The 23,164-nt window shown below is 51.9% G+C and overlaps 2 protein-coding genes across 2 annotated transcripts; both read left to right on the forward strand.

Moving 5' to 3' along the window:
• The first annotated feature begins 10,417 nt into the window (after nucleotides 1-10,417).
• FOXC2 (forkhead box C2) lies at nucleotides 10,418-13,074 on the forward strand. Its single transcript, XM_080645038.1, has one exon. It carries the CDS (start codon nucleotides 10,778-10,780, stop codon nucleotides 12,281-12,283), a length of 1,506 nt encoding a protein of 501 aa, XP_080501164.1. The 5' UTR covers nucleotides 10,418-10,777; the 3' UTR covers nucleotides 12,284-13,074.
• Nucleotides 13,075-21,778: 8,704 nt separating this feature from the next.
• On the forward strand, nucleotides 21,779-22,816 carry FOXL1 (forkhead box L1; the record flags this gene model as incomplete). The annotated part of the gene is made up of 1 exon (XM_080644000.1): nucleotides 21,779-22,816. The coding sequence occupies one exon, from the start codon at nucleotides 21,779-21,781 to the stop codon at nucleotides 22,814-22,816; it is 1,038 nt and encodes a 345-aa protein (XP_080500126.1).
• Between the last annotated feature and the right edge of the window lie 348 nt (nucleotides 22,817-23,164).

Consider the following 23,164-nt stretch of genomic DNA (forward strand, 5'->3'; position numbering starts at 1 on the left):
TGGGTCCCACGCATAATGTGGGCATCCGCATTTTTCTCACCAAATCTGACAACTTCCAGTGTCCAGGAAAAGGAAGGCCGTTTTCCTCACCCAGGTCTCAAGGCCCAACGTGTCGTCACTGCCGACTTCTCCAAGCTTGCCTCGATCCTCTCCCTTTTCTGAATCTTGGTTTGCTCAGCCCTGGGCTCCCCGCTCCGCCCCCCCCTCGGTGCACGGCGGCCACAGACGGGACAGCACCAGGAGCTCCCAGGTCCGCAGCTCGCCAGCCGTGGCGCCTTCCTGCACCCACAGGAGGGGCAGAGGGCCCGCTGCAGCTCCTCTCAGCGCTGGTCATGAGAACAGTGCCTTCCTGGTGAGGGGGCCCTGTGTTGGCTAAAATTAAAGTTGCAGCCGGTGCGCCTGCCAAGGTGGGAACCAGCGAGCACTGGACCGTGTGCCGAAAATAAATGCCAGCTCGTGTTTGAGTTGGAGTCTGGGTTTGAACTGCTCAACGGCAGACTGTGCCTGTGGTTATGGCGGGAAGGGGGTGTGTCTCTGAAGCCCCCAGGTGACACCCTTTGTTCAGTTTATAATTTCAGAGCATGGAGTCATGCCGAGCAGAGCTGGGTGCTGGGGGCAGTGGGGTGCACAAGGCAGACCAGGTCCCTCCCTGCCTGCCTTCCTGCCCTTTACATCCTGAGGCGGGCGAGGGTGGGGGGCAGATGACAAACAGAGGAGCAGCCAGATCCCATGAGACAGGGTGGAATTAATCAAGATGAGGGGTGGGTAAGCGGGGGAGGAGGAAGTAGGTGGGTGTTAGGGGGACGCCTCAGAGGAAGTGGCAAGGCAGGAAGGAACCGAGGGACCCAGGCAAAGGGCAGGGCACGTGCAGAGGCCCTGTAGAGAGAGGGTACACGTGTGCACAGGCTGGGAGCCAGCGGGAGAATGGCCTTGGCTTTCTGGGGATTCCTGAAGGTGAAGAGCAGCCAGTGCCAGCAGGGCAGAGCCACTGCTGCTGACTTCATTCTGTCCTGGATGGGTCCCTCTGGAGCCTGCCGCAGCTCCTGCCACCCTGAGACCTGGCAGCCACACTGAGGCACCAGCCAAAGCTGCCCCCTGACTGTGATTGCAAGCTCCGCTTATTCCCTAGGGCTCAGAGCACCCGCCCCCCAGGCTGTAAATTGGGTGAAAAACAGGTCACCTCACCTCTTTCTCCCCGTGGCCTTGCCCAACAATCCCAGCCCTGCCTGCACCCCGCAAGGAACAGGCTGCCTCACAGGCTCCGATAATGAGTCACGGACCCTGCAGGGTTAATTACAGGGTTTCGTGTTGGTGATATAAAAAGCCGAAGGTTCGTAGACCTTGAGTCATGTGTGTTCAGAAGTCATGCCTCCATGAATACACTATTGACTGTGCATACATAGTTAGAAAATTATATGTAGGTATGTTTCCATACAGAATTTTTGGTTATATAGAAGTTTCTGGTTTGACTTTTTAAGTCTCCTCTAATTTCCAAGGCCCTAACCCTAATTTCAAAGAGACAGCAAAGTAATGAGTTAGGTATTTCAGATCGTCAAACCTCAGTTTCCTCACCCTTTCAACAGTGATGTGAATGGTACACACCCCCAAAGAAGCACAGACAGAACATTTAGCAGAGGGCTTGGCACACAGTATGCACAAATCACATCTTCTCATATATTAGGGAAATCTTGGAAAAGTCACACATTCGTTCAATACATACTTCTTGTGCACCTATCATGTGCCAAGGTACCAGGCAAGGCAGAGGGACTGCAGAGGGGGACGAGGCCGAGTCGCTGCCTGCCTCGGGCATGTGTGGCAGACTTAGGCTGCTAAACAAATGTCAGCTAGCCCCGTGTCTGGGCACAGGGTGACTGAACTTCCTGTCCCCTGGGTGTGTTGGACCCATGTGACCAGCTCTGGCCAATGAGTTGGGAATGGAACTGACACATGTCACTTCCAGGCAGGAACACAATTGCCAGGGCAGAACCTCCCTTTCTTGTCCCTGCCAAGATGACAGGAGAGGAAAACTTTGAACACTCAGGCTCCTGAGTGATTTTGATGAGCAGAGCCCCCTCTGAGCTGGAGTTGGCTCTAAATTAAATCACCAAGACACCTCTTGTAGCAGTATTTTCACCAAAACAAAAGAAAAAAATAAACAAATGGGACTACATCAAACTAAATAGCTTCTGCACAGCAGAAGAAACCATCAACAAAATGAAAAGGGCACCCCCTGTGTGGGAGAACATATTTGCCAATGATACATCTGATAAGGGGTTCATTTCCAAAATATATAAAGAACTTATACAGCCCGGCCAGCGTGGCTCAGTGGTTGAGTGTCGACCTATGAACCAGGAGGCCCCAGGTTCGATTCCCGGTCAGGGCACATGCCTGGGTTATGGGCTCGATATCCAGTGCAGAGTGTGCAGGAGGCAGCTGATCAATGATTCTCTCTTATCATTGATGTTTCTATCTCTCTCTCCCTCTCCCTTCTTCTCTGAAATCAATAAAAATGTATTTAAAAAAAAAAAAAAAAGAACTTATACAACTCAACACCAGGAAGACAACCCAGTTAAAAAATGAGCAAAGCCCTAACCCGGTGGTCAGCAAACTGCGGCTCGTGAGCCACATGCGGCTCTTTGGCCCCTTGAGTGTGGCTCTTTCACAAAATACCACGTGCAGGTGCGTACAGTGCAATTGAAACTTCGTGGCCCATGCGCAGAAGTCAGTTTTCGGCTCTCAAAAGAAATTTCAATCATTGTACTGTTGATATTTGGCTCTGTTGACTAATGAGTTTGCCTACCACTGCCCTAACCGGTTTGGCTCAGTGGATAGAGCGTCAGCCTGCGGACTGAAAGGTCCCAGGTTCGATTCCGGTCAAGGGCATGTACCTGGCTTGCGGGCACATCCCCAGTAGGAGGTGTGCAGGAGGCAGCTGATCGATGTTTCTAACTCTCTATCTCTCTCCCTTCCTCTCTGTAAAAAATCAATAAAATATATTAAAAAAATAAATAAAAATGAGCAAAGCCCTAGCTGGTTTGGCTCAGTGGATAGAGCATTGGCCTGCGGACTGAAGGGTCCTGGGTTCAATACTGGTCAAGGGCACATGCCTGAGCTGCAGGCTCAATCCCCAGTAGGGGGCATGCAGGAGGCAGCCGATCGATGATTCTCTCTCATCATTGATGTTTCTATCTCTCTCTCCTCTCTTCCTCTCTGAAATAAATAAAAATATATTCAAAACAAAACAAAAAATGAACAAAGACCTGAATAAACACTTCTCCAAAGAAGACAGACAGATGGCCAATAGACATGAAAAAAAATGCTCAATGTCACTAATTAACAGAGAAATGCAAATTAAAACCGCAGTGAGATATCACCTCACACCTGCCAGAATGACTTCCAATAAACAACAAGTGCTGGTGAGGATGCGGAGAAAAGGGAACCCTAGTGCACTGTTGGTTCGAATGCAGACTGGTGCAGCCACTGTGGAAAACAGAATGGAGTTTCCTCAAAAAATTAACAATGGAACTGCCTTATGACCCAGCAATCTCACTTCTGGAAACATCCTAAGAATCTCGAAACACCAACCAGAAAGAATATATGCACCCCTATGTTCATAGCAGCATTGTTTATAATAGCCAAGATCTGGAAACAGCCCAAATGCCCATCAGTAGATGAGTGGATAAAAAAGCTGTGGTACATTCACACAATGGAATACTATGAGGCTGTAAAAAAGAAGGAGTCCTTACCTTTTGCAACAGCATGGACCTGTAGATTATTATGCTAAGTGAAATAAGCCAGTCAGAGAAAGACGAATACCATATGATCTCACTTATATGTAGAATCTGATGAACAAAATAGGACCAGAGACATGGATACATGGTACAGCTTGGCATATGTCAGAGGGGAGTTAGGTGGTACTGGATGAAAGAAGGTGAAGAGATTAAGCAAAGAACATGTGTACATAGCCCATGGACACAGACAACAGCATGGTGAGGGCCAGAGGGAGGGGAAGGTGGGATCTAGGTGGAGGTGGGCAAGGAGGGGAGAAATGGGGGACATCTGTAATAACGCCAACAATAAAAATAAAATATAATAAAAAAGATTAAGTCACTGAGACTGGGGGTGTTTGTTACTATGCATACACCAGCCTTAACTGACTGATACACCATGTAAGCAAATCAATTACATAGCAATATGCATAAAGGCAACTCTATAGGACTTGTATGAAATGGGCAGCACAGACAAGCATGTCATGAACTCTCTTTAAGAAGAAACATGTGTATCTTTAATATTCTCTTTTGAAAACATCTACAGCAGTCTTGGATTTCTTGCATCTTTGACTGTATTAATTGTGGCAATGCTTGAATTATAAGATAGATACGCTTTTAAGAAAATCAGCTTCTTTTTTTCTTTGACAACCACAACTTAATGTGATAAATTCCATGGCTGTTTTTCAGAAACTTCCAGAGCACAAGGAGAGGGGACATGGAGGTCAAGTTGAGTCCCCACATTAGGGTTTGCAACTCTTTCTGTAGAAAGATGTCTGCTTTGTGTCACATCCCTTTTTAAATTTTCAGAGTAGCAAAGGTATTTCCCCCCCAATTTTTTTTAATTTTGAAAAATTTTAAACTTACAGAAAAATTGCAAGAAGAGTAACCAATGAATACCCACAATTCAGCAATTGTTCTCTTTTTACTGTATTTCAGATACCCTTCTCTCTCCTCCTCCCTCAGTCCCCCTACCCTCCACCTTTGGCTGAATCTTTTAAAAGTGGCAGAGATGATGATTATCAGTGCTAAATATATACTTTTTTAATTTAATAAATCTTTATTGTTCAGATTATTACAATTATTCCTCTTTTTTCCCCCATAACTCCCCTCCGCCTGGTTCCCACCCCACCCTCTGCTTTTACCCCCCACCCCCCGCACTGTCCTCATCCATAGGTGTACGATTTTTGTCCAGTCTCTTCCCACACCCCCCACACCCCTTTCCCCCCCCCCCCGAGAATTGTCAGTCCACTCCCTTTCTATGCCCCTGATTCTATGATATTCACCAGTTTATTCTGTTCATCAGATTTTTTTATTCACTTGATTTTTAGATTCACTTGTTGATAGATATGTATTTGTTGTTCATAATTTTTATCTTTACCTTTTTCTTATTCTTTCTCTTCTTAAAGAATACCTTTCAGCATTTCATATAATACTGGTTTAATGTTGATGAACTCCTTTAGCTTTTTCTTATCTGTGAAGCTCTTTATCTGACCTTCAATTCTGAATGATAGCTTTGCTGGGTAGAGTAATCTTGGTTGTGGGTTCTTGCTATTCCTCACTTTGAATATTTCTTGCCACTCCCGTCTGGCCTGCATAGTTTCTGTTGAGAAATCAGCTGACAATTGTATGGGTGTTCCCTTGTAGGTAACTAACTGTTTTTCTCTTGCTGCTTTTAATATTCTCTCTTTGTCTTTTGCTCTTGGCATTTTAATTATGATGTGTCTTGGTGTGGTCCTCTTTGGATTCCTCTCGTTTGGGGTTCTGTGTGCTTCCTGGACTTGTAAGTCTATTTCTTTCACCAGGTAAGGGAAGTTTTCAGTCATTATTTCTTCAAATAGGTTTTCAGTATCTTGCTCACTCTCTTCTTCTGGCACCCCCATAATTCTGATGTTGGTATACTTGAAGTTGTCCCAGAGGCTCCTTACACTATCTTCAAATTTTTGGATTCTTTTTTCTTTTTGCTTTTCCAGTTGAGTGTTTTTTGCTTCTTTGTATTTCAAATCTTTGACTTGATTCTTGCAATCCTCTAGTCTGCTGTTAGGTCTCTGTATAATATATTTTTTTTCAGTCAGTGTATGCTTAATTTCTAGTTGGTCCTTTTCATATCCTCAAGGGTCTCGCTAAATTTATTGGCCTTTTCTAGAAAATTCTTGAAAAACCTTATAACTGTGGTTTTGAACTTTATATCCAGTTGTTTGCTTTCTTCCATTTCTTTCATTTGTGATCTGTTTCTTTGTCTCTGCATTTTGGCTGCTTCCCTGAGTTGATAGAGTGGCTTTGTGTGCTAGGTGTCCTATATGGCCCAGTGGCTCAGCCTCCCCAGTTACCTGAGGTGGACACTCTTGTTGCACCCCTTTGTGGGCTGTGTGCAGTCTTGTTGTAGTTAAGCCTTGATTGTTGTTGGTATAACTGGGAGGAATTGACCTCCAGGCCAATTGGCTGTGAGGATCAGCTGTGTCTACGCTGGGAGAACTTCTGTGCTGGAGACACCCTTATGAGACAAGACTTGTAAAAGCCTCTGTGCTCAGCTTGGATGGGGCAGAGTCTCAGGGTGGAGCAGACAGCATTGGTTTCCCATCAGCCCTGCCCTAATAGGCCCCTGTGTCTCAGTGTCCCGTGGTAATTGCTGCAAGCACCTCTGAGAGAAAGCCGCCCTCGAGTTCCGCCCGCTGCCAGACAGTCCAGTTTCTCCCTGAATGAGTCTGGGTCCCCAGAATCTCACCTGGAACTGGAGTTCAGCACAGTCGGGAGCTTTTGTCTCCCTCCTGCTTGAGAAAGCCAGCCGCGCACTCAGTTGCCTGTCCTCTCCGCACACGCGTCTCAGTACCTCTGCCTCCTGCAGCTCCTCTGAGTCTCAGTGTGCTTTTCTCTTTCTTTCTAGTTGTAGAATTTCCACTCAGCCAGCCTTCCTGTGGTTCTGGAAGATGTCCGTTTTGTCTTTTAGTTGTAATTTTGAAATTATTGTGCAAGGCAGCAGTTTAGGTGTTTACCTATGCCGCCATCTTGGTTTCTCTCAGTGCTAAATATTTTGACATGTACTTTTTAAAAACAAGAACATGTTCTTACTTGACCACATAATTATCACATGCAAGAATTTTAACCTTGATACAAAATAATTATCTAATATGCACTCCATTTTCAAATTTCCCCAGGTACTCTTGAACCTATCCTTTATTAATTTTTTAAATAAATAAAAAGAAACAAAACACAGACTCTGCTGCAGACACGTTTAAAAATCTCCCTCAAGTTAAATCCAATGCGACATACACATCAAGTACACACATTTTCCTGATGAATTCCCTGAAACTCGCGCAGGGCAGAAAGCCAGCTGCCCTGGGAAGACACGGAAGAGCAATTTGTTCAACAACTCTGGAACTTAAAAAGGAAAAGAGAAAGAAAGAAAAAAGAAAGAAAGAAAGAAAACAGACTTAGTCGCTTAAGAGGCACAGATTTTATTTGCTTAAAACACGAGAGAATCTCCCTAGAGAGGATTTCATGCTCTCCTCGCAGTTTCAAAGACATTTCTGTTTTCCAACAGATGGTGTTCTTGACACATTGCAAAGCTATGGCAAATGTTTTGTGTTACTTGTGTGTTTTTTAAACGACGCACCTCACACCGTTTATTTACTTCTGATTTTGAAGGCTTTATTCCTGCCATGCAATGCTAAGTTGTATCCATAAGGTGTCAGCACCTTCATTGTAACCAGGGGATCTGATTTTTTTTTTTTTTCTTTTAAGAGTAGTTTTTCCGTTGGCCTCAAGGGGGTGCCAACACTCCAGGTCACCCGAGCCGACTCCAGGTGCAGGAGCTGGTGGCTCTCAGGAGAGAATGCAATGGGGTGGTAGTGATGGTGGTGGTGGTGTGTGTCAGGGTGACTTGAATATCTTTTGCCTTTATCATCGCTTATTATTCTAGAAGGACACAGGGCCCTCTGGGACCGGATTCTGCTTTCAGCTCATTGATAACGAGGTCAGGAAAGGAAGAAATCAGCAGGAAATGAGCAGCCCCCCAATCCAAAATACCCGAGCAGGTTAAAGAAAAGATCGGAAATATGGTTTTTGCAAAGTCCAGGTGTGTGGAAGGTGTTGTTTTAATAACCTGAACAAACATTTCTCCCGGAGTCCTACTGAGCAGAGAAGAAACCTAATTCCCGGGGCAAAGGAAAATGTCTCCCTCACCTTTTCTGTCTTGATTATAAGGATTTCTTTCCTCCAACACCCACCTTTTTTTAGGGGGGAGGGGGAGTACTAATTTTGGCAACTCAACTTAGTTCTTTTCAGATGACATTGGTTTAAACCTGGACACCCTTGTAAATGCCAACTTCTGCAGAAACTGATATTTTTGAATGTATTTTCCATGGTCTTTAACTATTTTGGGTTTTTGCCTATTCTGTGATAAAGCGTTTTAAAAAGCACCTCGTAAAAGCAGAGTAAATAATATTTCTCCAGGAAGCCTGCAGACCGAGGAGTGTTTCTTGACCAATAGTCAGCATTTCCAGTAAAATTGTGAGCAGCACTGAGTGCCTGTCACGCGCTCCCCGAGAAAGGCACTTTTCGCCAGAGTACTTTTAAAAAAAGATGGATGTGAACATACTAGAGGTATTAAAAAATAATAAAGTCGTAGTGGGAATTGAGGGGGTGGGGTGAGAGAACTCTCAAACCATTCACCTGTGAGCTAAGGTCTGGGAAGCTTTATGTTACTTCGTTGAAAAAAAAAATCAAATTAGAACAAGAACTCAGAGCAGCCATTTAAAAAAAATAGTGTTTCAGGAGTAGACTATTCGAGGTAATAGGAACCTGTTTTGCACTTTCTCTTTGATTCTGAATTTGTCACGAGATAATATCATCTGTCGATCATGCACGTACATGTATTTTCTTTTGCCCTTTTATTGAAAATGAATGAGATGCCCCCCATGCCTTCTATTCACCTCCCAAAAGCTAAGTGTGACGGTAGATTCTCGGCCCTTCCCTGGGAATCTAATGAGGGTTAGGAGGGGAAAAGGAGACCTGAAACAAACGTTGTATCTGGTCTTCTTCCCCACCCAACCGGATGGACAACTTCCAGGAGAATTCTGACCAGCATTTAGCCCTTCTTGGGGGGGGGTCCCGCCCCTTCAGGGGAAGCGGGCAAAGGGGGGTCCGACGATTCGAGGTGTTGAAGGGATAAATACTCAGTCCACAAATAAACAAACTTTCCAGGATTCCTAGAGAGAAGAAGAAAACTTGGAAGGGCTAGGACCCCTACGCTCCTAGTGCTGGTCCCGAATAACAGCTTCTCTAGGGTGTCTTACACCGTTTGCAATCGCTTACCGCGTCCTCCCACGGAGCCCCGGTGCCCAAATCACCTATCAAACACCAACCCACCAAACACCACCGAAATATAAAAATTCAGTTTGGAGAACGCCAAAGGGGCTTTGCCGGTGGCGCGAAGAGGAACTGCGGCCCGGGTCGGCGTTCCAGGCGCAGGCCAGGTAGGGAGCCCGCGCTAAGGACGCGCGTCGTGGGGAGAAGTCCCCGCGGAAAGCCGCTGGGCGCTCTGCTCAGGCCGAGGGGCCGGGCTCTGCCCGCCGGGGACCCACTGCTTTGTTCCCGGCGCTCGGAACGCGTTCAAAGGGCATTTCTCTCCGGGAAAAGGGAGCCGCTGCGATGCTGGAGTTGTGGGCTGCAGGCGTCTACGCGGGAGAGGAAGGGGGAGCTGAGCAGAGTTATTTCACCGTCGTCCCCAAATTCCACAAAACTGCTCACAATGACGCGGGTGAATTACCGAATCCACGGTGAATTTACAGGATTAAAGGACCAAGATATTGCTATCACCCTCCCCCCTACTCCTCATTTCCCCTTATAGACACTGCGGCCCACCTCCTCAGGTGGGGGCAAGGAGCACTCCATTTCTGTAATTTACCCCAAAAACCTTCCTAGGTTATTCTTGACGGCCCTGAACCTGGAAACTCCCTGTTGATTATTAATTATTGGCTTAAATAATAACATCCAGGCGAGGCCCCTTCCAGACCAAGCCAGCACGTTTGCTTTGAATCCATTACACCTGGGCCCCGACAATTAGGAAATCTAATTATTCGCCTCATCACTCATTAATAAGAAAAATAGTCCCTGGGTCTTTGCTACTTATAAGGTCTTTGGGGAGAGAGATAGTTGACTACGTTAATCAATTCGCTTTTATTTTTCAAACTAACTTTTTTTTTTGCAAAGGAGCATCTTTTTTTTCCTCTGGGCACGTGGGCCCACTAACCAAAATTTGATAATAAAATAAAACTTAATAAGATATAACTCTTTTCTTGAAAAAAATCTTTTCAAGTTGAGACTGAGCAGCATTAAAGTCTGGCTCTGCGCGGCTGGGTCTTAGAGCCGACGGATTCTCCTCGCCCTGATTGGGTGCCAACTCCCCACAGCTGCGGAGTTATTGGTGCAAAGTTCCCGGAGGGGGCGTGGCCGGAGGAAAGTAAAAACTCGCTTTCAGCAAGAAGACTTTTGAAACTTTTCCCAATCCCTAAAAGGGACTTTACTTCTTTTTCCGGGCTCGGCTGGGCAGCCAGACTGGACCCCGGCTCGCTGACCCTCAGGGCTACCGATTTGCTGGGAGGCTTGGAGAGCCGCATTACCCCTCCTGGCACAGACCAGGGGGCCAGCCTCGGTCCACTGCGCGCGTGGCGTCTCCGCTGGGTCCCCAGCCGCCTGCCGGGGCTGCCACCCGCCGGGTCCCGAGAGCTAGCGAGCGAGCGAGCAGGGGCCGGCGCTGCGCTCGCCCGGGTCGCGCCCTCCAGGATGCTGATCCCTCCAGTCAGCTGAAGCAAGCGTCCCTTCTCCGTCCGAAGGCGGGAGCCGAGCGCCGGCGCCTCCTCCACCTCGTCCCGAGGCTTCCAAGCACCCGGGGCTCCCCCCGCCGGCTCCCTTCCTCTCTCGCTCTCTCACTCGCGCTCGCTCTCTCGCTCTCGCAGGGCCTTCCTCACGGTCCGTGCGAACAGGCGGTGGCGAGCCGTCTCGGACGCAGCATGCAGGCGCGCTACTCCGTGTCCGACCCCAACGCCCTGGGAGTGGTGCCCTACTTGAGCGAGCAGAATTACTACCGAGCGGCGGGTAGCTACGGCGGCATGGCCAGCCCCATGGGCGTCTACTCGGGCCACCCGGAGCAGTACGGCGCGGGCATGGGCCGCTCCTACGCGCCCTACCACCACCACCAGCCCGCGGCGCCCAAGGACCTGGTAAAACCGCCCTACAGCTACATCGCGCTTATAACCATGGCGATCCAGAACGCGCCCGAAAAGAAGATCACCCTGAACGGCATTTACCAGTTCATCATGGACCGCTTCCCCTTCTACCGGGAGAACAAGCAGGGCTGGCAGAACAGCATCCGCCACAACCTCTCGCTCAATGAGTGCTTCGTCAAGGTGCCCCGCGATGACAAGAAACCTGGCAAGGGCAGCTACTGGACCCTGGACCCCGACTCCTACAACATGTTCGAGAACGGCAGCTTCCTGCGGCGCCGGCGGCGCTTCAAGAAGAAGGACGTGCCCAAGGAGAAGGAGGAGCGGGCCCACCTCAAGGAGCCGCCCCCGACGGCGTCCAAGGGCGCCCCGGCCGGCCCCCCGCTAGCGGACGCCCCTAAGGAGGCCGAGAAGAAGGTGGTGATCAAGAGCGAGGCGGCGTCGCCAGCCCTGCCGGTCATCACCAAGGTGGAGACGCTGAGCCCCGAGAGCGCGCTGCAGGGCAGCCCGCGCAGCGCGGCCTCCACGCCCGCCGGCTCCCCCGACGGCTCGCTGCCCGAGCACCACTCGGGCGCGCCCAACGGGCTGCCGGGCTTCAGCGTGGAAAACATCATGACGCTGCGAACGTCGCCGCCGGGCGGCGAGCTGAGCCCGGCGGCCGGGCGTGCGGGCCTGGTAGTGCCGCCGCTGGCGCTGCCCTATGCCGCCGCGCCGCCCGCCGCGTACGGGCAGCCGTGTGCGCAGGGCCTGGAGGCGGGGGCGGCCGGGGGCTACCAGTGCAGCATGCGCGCCATGAGCCTTTACACGGGCGCCGAGCGACCGGCGCACATGTGCGTCCCGCCGGCGCTGGACGAGGCCCTCTCGGACCACCCGAGCGGCCCCACGTCGCCCCTGAGCGCCCTCAACCTCGCCGCGAGCCAGGAGGGCGCGCTTGCCGCCGCGGGACACCACCACCAACACCATGGCCACCACCACCCGCAGGCGCCGCCGCCCCCGCCGGCTCCCCAGCCCCAGTCGGCGCCGCAGCCAGCGGCCGCCGCGGCCCAGGCGGCCTCCTGGTATCTCAACCACAGCGGGGACCTGAACCACCTCCCCGGCCACACGTTTGCGGCCCAGCAGCAGACTTTTCCCAACGTCCGGGAGATGTTCAACTCCCACCGGCTGGGGATTGAGAACTCGACGCTCGGGGAACCCCAAGTGAGCGGTAATGCAAGCTGTCAACTGCCCTACAGATCCACGCCGTCCCTCTACCGCCACGCCGCCCCCTATTCCTACGACTGCACCAAATACTGACCGGCTCTGGCTTCGCCTCGCAGACGTGACCCTCTCGGACAGTTCAGCCTTGCAGAGACGCAGAAAGAACCCAAACACGACCGCCAGCTTTTTCTCAGACCCGGGAGCCGAGCGTGAAGCTGCAGGTAACTTACACTCGCCGCCCCGTTTCTGAGATTCTTGAGAAGCCCCCCCACCCCCACCCCGTGAAGGGACTTAGCCCAACGAAATGAATATTAAAATCCTCCTCCCCTACCAGGATGGCTGTGCTCTGGGCTCCACTCGGGGTTTCCAAAATTAAATTATGGACCAAATCCCATAGCGACCCAGTAATGACTCTCTGTAGAGACTTCCATAGGTTTATGGGGATCTCTATAGATTTGTGTATGTGCTGTGTGTAATTTTAAATTTCTCTAACCGTGCTGTACAAATGTGTGGATTTGTAATCAGGCTATTTTTGTTGTTGTTGTTGTTCAGAGCCATTAATATAATATTTAAAGTTGAGTTCACTGGATAATTTTCATCTTGCCCAACCATTCTAACCGCCAAATCGAAAATTCATAAAACCTATGTGGGGTTTCCCCCTTGTACAATTACGAGATATAATTCTTTTCCCAGTTGTAGGTCTTTTGCAAAACAAGAACATAATTTATTTTTTGTTGCTGTTGGCCGAAAAAGAAGTCAAGTATCTGATACTTTTTATTTACAAAGTGTGATGGTTTTGTATAGTAGATTTCTCCTTGAGCATTCCTAAAAGAAAAGAAAAAAAACCTTAAAAAATTTAACGTCACCTGTGTTTGTCTTATGTGGTCTTAATTGTTGTACGTACCTTAAAATAAACCCATGTTGTTTTTCTGCCCCAAAAACAGTGTGTTTGTGTTCTCGCACTTAAAACAAAGCCACGGTGGGTTTGCGAATCCACCTGCTTGGGTTATTTTTGTTACACAGGTGGGTAAGTGTGTAGACAGACATATCTAGATGATCACAGAACAAGGGGGGTGCTGCCCTTTTGTCGTCTTCATGACAGAAAAGGCTTTCTATTAATTCAGAATTTCAACCTGGTCAAGGCAACCCAGGGACGGTCCTGCTTAGACGCGACCGCCAGAAGGACTGCTTGCTGGAATGTAATTTGCTGTCATGCATTTTGCTAAATGCAGAAAAAACAGGCCAATTGTCGAGACAAGCAGTGCCATTCCACCTGAATGCCCACCCATCCCCAATTTAGGCGGGGAAGGAGACATATCTTCTGTTAGCAAACTACAAACCAAGAGGAGTCTTGCTTTCCCTGGATTTCCTAAAATGCGGACTTCCTTACTCACGTCAATGGTTTTTCGGAGAAGAATTTGAACTGGGCCAGTGAAAGACCAAAGGGGACTGAGTCTGTAGCGTTTAATGACCATCGGGAAAATGGCCTGTTCAGAGGTGGATTTCAGATCTCTTCTTGATTTCCAAATCCTTACCCTATTGCAGTGAAAAATCTTAAAGCTTCATTGCTCTTCAAAAACAATTTCCAAAGCTTTGCGTTCTAAATTTATCAACCTTTTCAGACTTTAAGTAATGAGGTTGTTTCTCTTTTCAATTTTGATATCTCATCTTTTTTTTATTTTTAATAGCAACACAACTTTTGTGAGATGTGGCCAAAGGGGAAATGGTTTTGTTATCGATTTCACTGGCCCAAACCCACCAACTCCCCTGCTGGTCCCTGTGCCTGAATTTTGAGGCTGGAGCTCCAAATTGGGGAATGTTTCCCACTCCAGCAGGTGAGCTATGCCTCCCCCAGGGCCAAGCTCCATGTGAAAGGAACATTAGGAGCCAGGACGATTTCCCAAAAGGTGATTTTCCTTGATGTAGCGATGTGAGATATAACCTGGGTGCTGTATTGTTGTTTTAAACATGGCATTCTCTCTCTGTGTCATGCTGAGATAGAATTAGGGAAAGTTTGATCATAATAATTTTCCCCATATATGTGACACAGATTCTTTCAGTCTGTGGCCCCAGAGGTGGCATGTGGTTAAAACGCTGCCTTTTATTCCTTTTCATAATGTGCAAGAACGGGAGCCCCAGTGCTCCAGGCTTGCCTTCGGCAGGCCCCCAGGCCACATGGTTTTTCGAAGAAGAATTTGAACGGGGCCAGTGAAAGACCCAGTAGAGTTAGGTTCTCGAATGTGTCTCTCTGGTGCGATGGTTTTCCCAGCTTTGGACTAGCCAACTACGAGGTGGGGGGGTTTAGAAAGAGAGAGAGAGAGAGAGAGAGAGAGAGAGACCCCTCTCTGAGCTGCAAAAAGAGGCAGCCGGCTCCTTGCCCAGCTCTGGCATGCTGGTTTCGTTTTGCTCCTGTTTCTTTTATGCTGTTTGCCGCAGGAGAAGTGGAGAGTATTCTAGCTGGTTTTCTCCCTCCTCAGGTGTTTCAAAGAGTCCTCCCTAAAGATTACCCTCATCTTAAGTTTTGGCACTCAGAGCAGCTCTGAGAGACACGCGGAGAATACAAGACAGAGAAATGGGATGGAGTTGGGCGAGAGACCCAGCCCAGCCTCTGAACGCCCTGGATCTTCTACCTTCAGGAAAGCATCTTAAGTCCCCACAGTGGGGGAAGCTCTCCAGAAGGTTTCCCCTAACTGGGTGCACAACATAGTGAGGGGCTCCTCATTCCCTTGGGAACATGGGCAACTTGGGGGATTGCATTTAGTGTGGAGGGCTGGGGTGTGGAGGGTCACCTCGGGATCCCTCAGTCTGAAGCCCTAGGAGCCAAGATAGGTGTGGGTGCCAGAAGGCTGGCACATGTGCTTTTACAGCCCTGACGTGGACCGGGGAGTCTGTTCCTGCCGGGCTGGCGGAGTAGGAAGATCCCGGAGCACGAGCATGACACCTTGAGCAGCAGGCATCCAGGCACCAGCGGGGCTGCCTTTTGGTGACTTCCCAGCACCCTGCAGGTCTACTGCCCAGGCACGAAGACTAAGTGCTGGGCCCACAGGCTGTCTGCTTCTCAGATCCACTTGCTGCCCCTTCCTTCAGCCAGTCGGTCCTCGGTCCTCCCGCGGCCCAGGGCCTGTCCGGAAAGGGGGAAGGGAATACAGGGTGGAAGGGCCTGAAAGTCCGTGCAGGCTGGTGGGCCTCAGGGCTTGGTGGCTCTGTGGTCCACCAGAACGCAGTCTGCATAAAGCCATGCTGGTAATTATGTTCCTTCGTGACCTAAGAAGATGCAGTCCTGCAGGTCTCAGAGATACTGCAGATAACAAGGAAGCGACCCGAAGACCACGGCAGAAACCATTTCCCTGGAAGTTGACCCTGTGTCTCGCACTGGCCTCGGCAGGGTGGACCATGTCTCTGAGCAGTTTAGACAGACATGGGCAGCCTGGAGAGACCCCGAGGCCTCTGAGCACCCCGAACGCTCCCAGGTCCAGAAAGGCGGCGGCTGGAGTAGCCTCTGCTTCGCCTAAGACTTGGAGAGATGCCCAACCTCACCTCTCAGGGAGAAAGGGCTGCTGGTGAGGCGCCACCCTGACCTCTCTCCAAGGCCAGGCTGGGGTCTGTGGCTGGCTGGACCTCCCTGCCCTGGTTCAAATGGCCTGTCCCCGTAACCAAAATCAGTACTGACGCCCATCCTGGAAGGGGAAGCGCTGGGCTAGGAACTGGAAGGCCACACCTCGCTGTGTGAAGAGGCGGTCCGCCCTGGCCTGGGTCTGCTCATCTGTAGCCTGACCAGGTGAGTGCAAGGGCATTGGGGCAGCCCAGCACTTTCCCTCCCAGCCGCTGGGGCTCCTGCCCTGGGTCCTCAATTATCCCCTCTCCCCTTCCCTGTCAGCAAGAAGTGAAGATCCGATGTTGGAGGGAAGAAAACACAGGGTCCTGGGAACTTCAGCACTTGGCTCATAAATCTTTCGGGGTCCATCTCCTCCTCTCCACCCCAAGACTGCATGGGGGTCACCTCCGGGCCTGGGAGAGGCTTGTGAGCTGCCGTCAGAGCACAGAGAGCAGAGTTCCCAGGTCCCCCTTGGAAAAAACAAGCCATGGTGGCTGAGCACTTGCCTCCTCGCTCCTCTTCCCATCCCAAATCCAAAAATAAAACTGGACAGGGTCCTGGGCAAGGTTGGCCCGATGAAATTTACTGAGAAAAGGCACCTTGATTAATGCACAGAACTACGCTTCTTGAGAATGTGCTGGGGTCTCAGGGCCTGTGCCTGGCACCTCGCCGAATGTGTGTCGGGCTCACCCCTGGACAACACAGTCGTGGAATGGACAAGCAGAGAGCCGAGGGTTTATGGCTTTGTGTCAGCCAGGCCAGGGACGGCTGGGGGCTGGACTCCAGGTGAGCAGGACACACTGGGTCGGAGCCACCAGTGACTTCCTGCACCACATACTTGGAATGCTTTCCCAAACTTTGAGAAGCATTCCCTGCCTGCCTGTTTCTTGCGTGGCCTCAGCTCACCAAGGCGTTTGAAATGTTTGCTTTTTGACATAGGCATGTGAGGAAGGGGGTGGAATGTTTTAGGGCGCTTGGAAGGCTGGGCAGCCACAGTCGGGGACGGCCACTGTGCCTGGGAAGACGCCACCGCCTGGACTTGTGCAAGCCTTTCTCTTGCTTTTGCAAGATGCCTGCTGTGCAGCAAAGGCAGAGGGGCACAGCTGGTGTAGAGTTAGGTTCCCGAATGTGTCTCTCTGGTGCGATGGTTTTCCCAGCGTCAGGCTTATGGGGACTTCATCCTGGGGCTGTGAGGCTGTGAAAAGCTGAAGTGGAGGGCAGGGGGTGGGTTGACAGATTGATGGGCTTGCTGGCATTGCAAGTCCCTGAAGGGAATGGAGTTGGGGAGCATGGGAGGGCAGCCCCTGGCCTCTTGAACCTGGGGTATAGCTTTGTGCTCCATCTATGGCCACCCAGGCTGGGAGGTCGTGAAGGCCAGAGACTCCTCTGACCACTGACTCAGTGGCCCTTGGGCCTGGGCCTTCCCTTTCCCAGCAGCCCCTCTGGTTCTCCCTGCCTTCGTGTTACTCTTGCAGGTGGGCTCCCCAGCAGAGCCTTTCTCTCTGAGCTGTGTCCACAGCACCAGCTCAGGCCCTCTGCACAGGCCAGCGGAGGGTTCATGTGACCTCGGGTGGGCATACTACCTCTAGCTCTCTGGGCTTGTTTCTCAACTGGAAAACGATGGGGTCATCAAATAAGGCTTTTGTGAAGATTAATGAATCCAACACATAACACGAAAGTGCTTCAACAGGGCCCAGCCCATAGTAAGGACATACTGTTAGATGCTAGGATTTACCTGGAAACAGAAGAGAACGGCATCTGTGGTCTCAATTAATTGTACATATCAGGATAAACTGCTTGGGCAGGGCAGTGTGTGCCCTAACTGCCCCTTTTTAGACCCTTTAAATCCTTTGGGGGAACAAGGTGGGCTCTAAACAACAAATAATTAGGAAAATCTCACCCTGCTCTGTGGGTTTCACTCAGCATCAGCTGACCAGCCAAGGGTTATCTCAGTCCCGACCCCCTACCCCCATTGCTGAGAAGCAGCAAAGACCCGGCTCCCCCCCAGTCCTTTCAAATTGGGAGAGGAGGAGAGGGGGGGAGCAGGGGCTTCTGGGTTTTAGTAGGATAAGAGTGAGGACGCTTGGTTTCCTGCTTATGATGCCCCAAATCTCCAGCTCTGGTGGTGCTGCATACCTCCCCTCTCTGCAGCTTACTCCAGGCACAGCCCTTGGAGCTTCTGTGGAAGGTTGTCAGACCTCAGAGAACCTACCTTGGGAGGAAAAAGTGTGGGTTCTGATGCCTGTTCTGCTGTTTACTACCTACAATGTCTTGGGGGTGTTCTGTGCCCAGCCTCAGTTTCGTCATCTGTGAAATGTGTCAGCCCCCTGTCTTTCATAGATGCTGCAAGGGTTCTCAAGAGAACTGCCACAGGGCCCTTAGCATCCACACACAACGGCTACTAGCATGCAGTTGTTTCCCTGGCTTTGCAACCCTTCCTCCAGGAGGACTTGGCCTTAGGTTCTAGGTCTGCAGAATGGGAACGGCGCAGGTTTCTGCTGTGAGGAATGAATGACCTAACACAAGGAAAGCACCCAGAGCAGTGCCAGCATATAATAGCCTCCAGTACATTTTAGTTATTAATGGTATTCTTTTTGTCAACATCTTTTCCAGTGTTTTCAGGGTGTCAGTGAGGTGACCTGGCTAAGTAAGTCCTGCATCTTTCCACCCTCACTCTTCTCAAATATATTGCACCTATGGTAGAATCAATTACACACATACACACACATATACATACACACATATACATATACACTGTCTTCACACTTAGAAAGTGATGCACATATTTGGAGCGATAACACAGGTCATCATGAAGGAGACTGTGCTTTTTCATTTACTGGTGGAGCAGAGGAAGGGTAGATGACCCTGGAAGTGAGAGGGCGGGATTGGAGCTTGTCTCTCCCCTGCAGCCTCTTTGGTCTAAGCTGGTGCCTGGCCTCTGCCTAGCCTGCCCAAGGAGAAGGCTTTCTCTCAACAGGTGGGATCTGGGAAAGGTACTGTCTACCCTCATCCCACGCTGAACCTGATTTCTGCCGTGGTCCTTCCGGAAACATCAGGGCATCTCGGGGCTTTCCTGCAGGCTGGTAGTGGTGCTTGCACTGACTTCAGACATGAATGCTCTTTTCTGGGATCTGAAGACTTATGAACCCACAGGGAATTTTCAGTGTCTCCACCTGGCTTTCTGGGACTCCCACCTTGCCCAGCTGTCTTGCAATGCAGGCTCCACTACCTCCCATTCCCCTTCCCCCCGTTCCTCCTCTTCCCTGGTCCCTGCCCCTGGGCCTCGGCTCCCTGGGTCCTAACCCACAGAGCTTCCGCACGAGGGCGCATCCGCTCTCAGACTTTAAGGCTTGTGCCTTGCGCTCCCCGGAAATTCGCTCCAGCGCGGTCTTTCCTATCGCAGTTACAAACGCTCTTCACCTGGGAGGCCAGGATTCATCTCCGCGGGGAAGCCGGGTTGGGGCGCCAGGCCCGAGTTCTACGGCTGCAAGCTCTGGGAAACACTGCAGACTTTAGCAAACACGCCGAGCTGGAGATGCCTCTCCAGACCGCGACTAGAACTCGGATTTTTCTCCCCCCCCCCTTTATTATCAGTGACCCGCCCACCAGACGCGCGTGTCTCCGCCTGCGTCCGGCCCATGCCCAAATTGGGTGGTGTTTATTATTGTACGAATTCAAGCTCGGATACGCCTTAGAGTTTAGAAGAAGCGTCGCTGCGGCGCGCCTTTCTGGAGAGGCAGGGATGTGCGTGCTGGACTCCGGTGCCTGGGTAGCTCCGTGAAGGGCTCAGAGTGCGGATGACACCAGTTTATCTTTTGTTCTGCGTCTGTTAAAGCGGGCGAGGCTTGAAACCGAGCTGGACCCCAACTTGAACTCGCTGGGGCGCGCTGATCTTGGAGAGGTTGGGGATCCCCGGGACTGTGGGACCGAGGGTTGCAAAAGCGCGGCATAGAGGCTCTTTTCTCCCTCCAGGGTTGAAAGGAGTGTTCAGGTAAGAGCCAGAGATCCAGAGAGGACAGCGCCCCGCCCCCTCCAGGCAAGAGGGCCACCCTCAGTACCTAAGCCCTAGGCCCGGGTGGGCCAGGTCCCAAAGGTTGCCCCAGGTTAGAAATGCGGCGCCCTGGATGGAGGCTCAGAGGTGTGTCCCAGGGCCTGGCCTGGCACTCTGTCAAGCCGCGCCTGCACCCAAACCGGTCTTTCCACCCAGATTGCCGCGTCCTTTTCGGTATTTCAAACGTATTCGCTCTCCCATGGGCTATCCGGAACCCCCAAACTTCTGGATTCCCCATTTTGGGGTGATACCCTGAGCGCTCGAAACCAGCCTGCAGCATGGTGTCGCCTCTCTAACAGCAGCAGTGGCAGCCTCCCGCCTCCCCAATGCACCTCGAGTGCCTCTCTCCCCATCCAGGCTGGGAGCCAGCGCCCCCCTCCCCCCCCCCCACTCCTCCATCTTCTCTTTGGCATCACGGCCGATTCACTCAATGGAACGCCAATTCAGTTATCCGGAATGCTGATGTGTTTTTTTTCCTTTAAAAAATATTCATCAGAGATCATAAACAAGAACTAGTCACGCTACATGCCCCCCTCCCTCCAACGAGGTGGAGTGAGGGAAGGACACCTCCAACTGAATCAGCATCATCCACAGCTTTTGATTCAAACTCTGACGTGGCTAAATGTAAAATACATGGGGGGGTGCACTGAACCCCAGAGTGAGTGGGTGGGTCGGAGGAGACCAAGCAGGCTTTCCAAATGTTTAATGTAATCATGGGCCAGCTGCGTGCACTTGTAAAGTTGTTATAACCCCCTCCTTGTTATAAACAGGAAAGCGCAGAATATAAAGCAAGAGACCCGCATTCACAAATACCAGCTCTCCCCAGCCAGCTGCCAAATTCCCCTTTTATGGTCTCTCTTGCTTGCAACCTCAGCCCCATTAGAAAGACCTTAGTTTCTCCCCCTGAACTTTCCAATCGGGTGTATTTTGAAACTTCCCTCAAATGAGCTGTGGACCAGGTAACCCACGCCCTTCCCAGCTCCCTGGCACCATAGGCATTGTCTTCAGGAAAAGTTGGGCTCCAGGATCCTTTTCTCTGGAGGTCGAGGCTTGCTGCCTCTGGGGTACTAGCCACTTAGCGAGGGCCGTGACTTCCGAGGGGGCAAGCCCAGAACCTGCCCTAGGAGGTCTGCATCCTTTTCTCATCGGACTCCCAAACCTCTCTGATGGAGATGCCTCTCCCCACAACAGATGTAAAAGCTTTCAAAGATCTAGGAAGGCATCTCGTGAATCTGTGCCATCTCTACACCTCCTACTAAGCCTGGGAGAAGAAAAGACCTTTTGTGGAAGGCTGAGCTGTTGGGGAGAGGGGGGCTCCCCCAGGTCAGCGGTAAAACTCACCCCTGCGCTCCGCCCCCCATCCCCACCTCTCCTTCCGGGCCCCGCAGACCCTGCTCCCAGGCACCGGGGCCCACATCCTGCCTCGCTGACTGTGTGTGCTCACAGCGTCAAGGGGTGGACGCGATATTTCAAACATCAGATCAGTGCGTTTATATATTGGGTGCCCGGAAATTTTTCCAAATAAACACAGCTTGATTCAACTTGGGTGGGCGGACTTATCAACAGACTAATTCTATAAACAAATGAAGGAATAGCCCCTAAACCGATTGGCTGGTATCAAAAAGACACGTGGAGGGAAAAGCTTGGAGTTTTTCAGCAATGAAATTTTAATTAATGTGGGTGGGCTGAGAACACAACGACTGTTTATCATAGACAATTTATTTTCCAGCGCTAAGTCAACATATAATAGCAAACTTACAACAATTATTTAACATTTTTAAAGCCATGAAGAAGGGACAGAGCGTGGAGCGGCCAGGGAGAGAGGCAGAGCGGGAGGCAGACGCACGGCAGGCTCCCCGGGAGGGTCCTTGCGGCGCGGGGCGCAGTCCCTAAGCCGCCCGGGCCTCTGGCCTCGCGGGGAGCTCAGCGCCGGCGCGCGCTCGCCATGAGCCACCTCTTCAGCCCCCGGCTGCCGGCTCTGGCGGCCTCGCCCATGCTCTATCTGTATGGCCCCGAGAGACCCGGGCTGCCTCTGGCCTTCGCCCCGGCGGCCGCACTGGCGGCCACCGGCCGGGCAGAGCCCCCCCAGAAGCCGCCCTACAGCTACATCGCGCTCATAGCCATGGCGATCCAGGACGCGCCCGAGCAGAGGGTCACCCTCAACGGCATCTACCAGTTCATCATGGACCGCTTCCCCTTCTACCACGACAACAGGCAGGGCTGGCAGAACAGCATCCGCCACAACCTCTCGCTCAACGACTGCTTCGTCAAGGTGCCCCGCGAGAAGGGGCGACCGGGCAAGGGTAGCTACTGGACGCTGGACCCTCGCTGCCTGGATATGTTCGAGAACGGCAACTACCGTCGCCGGAAGAGGAAGCCCAAGCCGGGCGCCGGGCCCCCGGAGACCAAGCGGTCTCGTGCGGAGACGCCAGAGAGCACCGCAGAGGCGCAACCCGAGGCGGGGAGCGGGGAAGGGCGGCCCAGACCCGCGACCCCTCGCCACGAGGGAGCGCCCTCGCGCCCCTGGCCCCTCCGGGAGGGCTCCTCGCCGGCGTGTCTCCTCTACCCCGGGCTCGAGCCCCCGGAGGTGGATGCGGGGGGCGGTGCTGTCCAGGTGGCTGCGGCGGTGGCGGTGGGCCAGCAGGCGCGCCCGGTGGATGGCCCGGGGACCCCTGCGCGCCTCGCCTGCCGCAGCTCTCCGAGGAGCTCCGAGAAGTCCAAGAGCTTCAGCATAGATAGTATCCTGGCGGGACGGCAGGGCCAGAAGCCGGCTGCAGGGGCCGAGCTCCTGGGGGGTGCCAAGCAGGATCCCGGCGGCTGTTTGGGAACCTCGCTTCTGGCCGCCTCCACTAGTCTCTGTCCGCCTTTCAACGCTTCCCTAATGCTGGACCCGCACGTCCAGGGTGGCTTTTACCAGCTCGGGATCCCTTTCCTCTCCTACTTCCCTCTGCAGCTCCCCGACACCGTGCTTCACTTCCAGTAAAGCGCACAGCGGAGCCGTTCTTCCCCTGTCCGCCCTGGTCTGGGCTTCTCATGAGTCACCAGGGCTCCCACTGCTGGGGGAAGGAGTCTTAAAAAGCAACAGAAAACATCTTTTCCTCGCGGAGGTGTGGATCCTGGGAAGTGTTTCCAACTTATGCGCGCAGGTGTGTGTGTGTGTGTGGGGGGGGTGGGGGTGGAGGGAGGCGCTTCTTGGAGGGGACCTTCCCCGGACCTGGACTTCTTCGGATATTTAAAAGATCCTGCCCGCTTGGAGTTTGGGCATCTCAGACCTCCTACCGCGGGAGGAGAACTCCTTGACCTGAGGTCAGTTTAAAGGTGTGATCTTCGG

The sequence above is a fragment of the Plecotus auritus genome, assembly GCF_963455305.1.
Source record: "Plecotus auritus genome assembly, chromosome: 10".
Taxonomy (NCBI): domain Eukaryota; kingdom Metazoa; phylum Chordata; class Mammalia; order Chiroptera; family Vespertilionidae; genus Plecotus; species Plecotus auritus.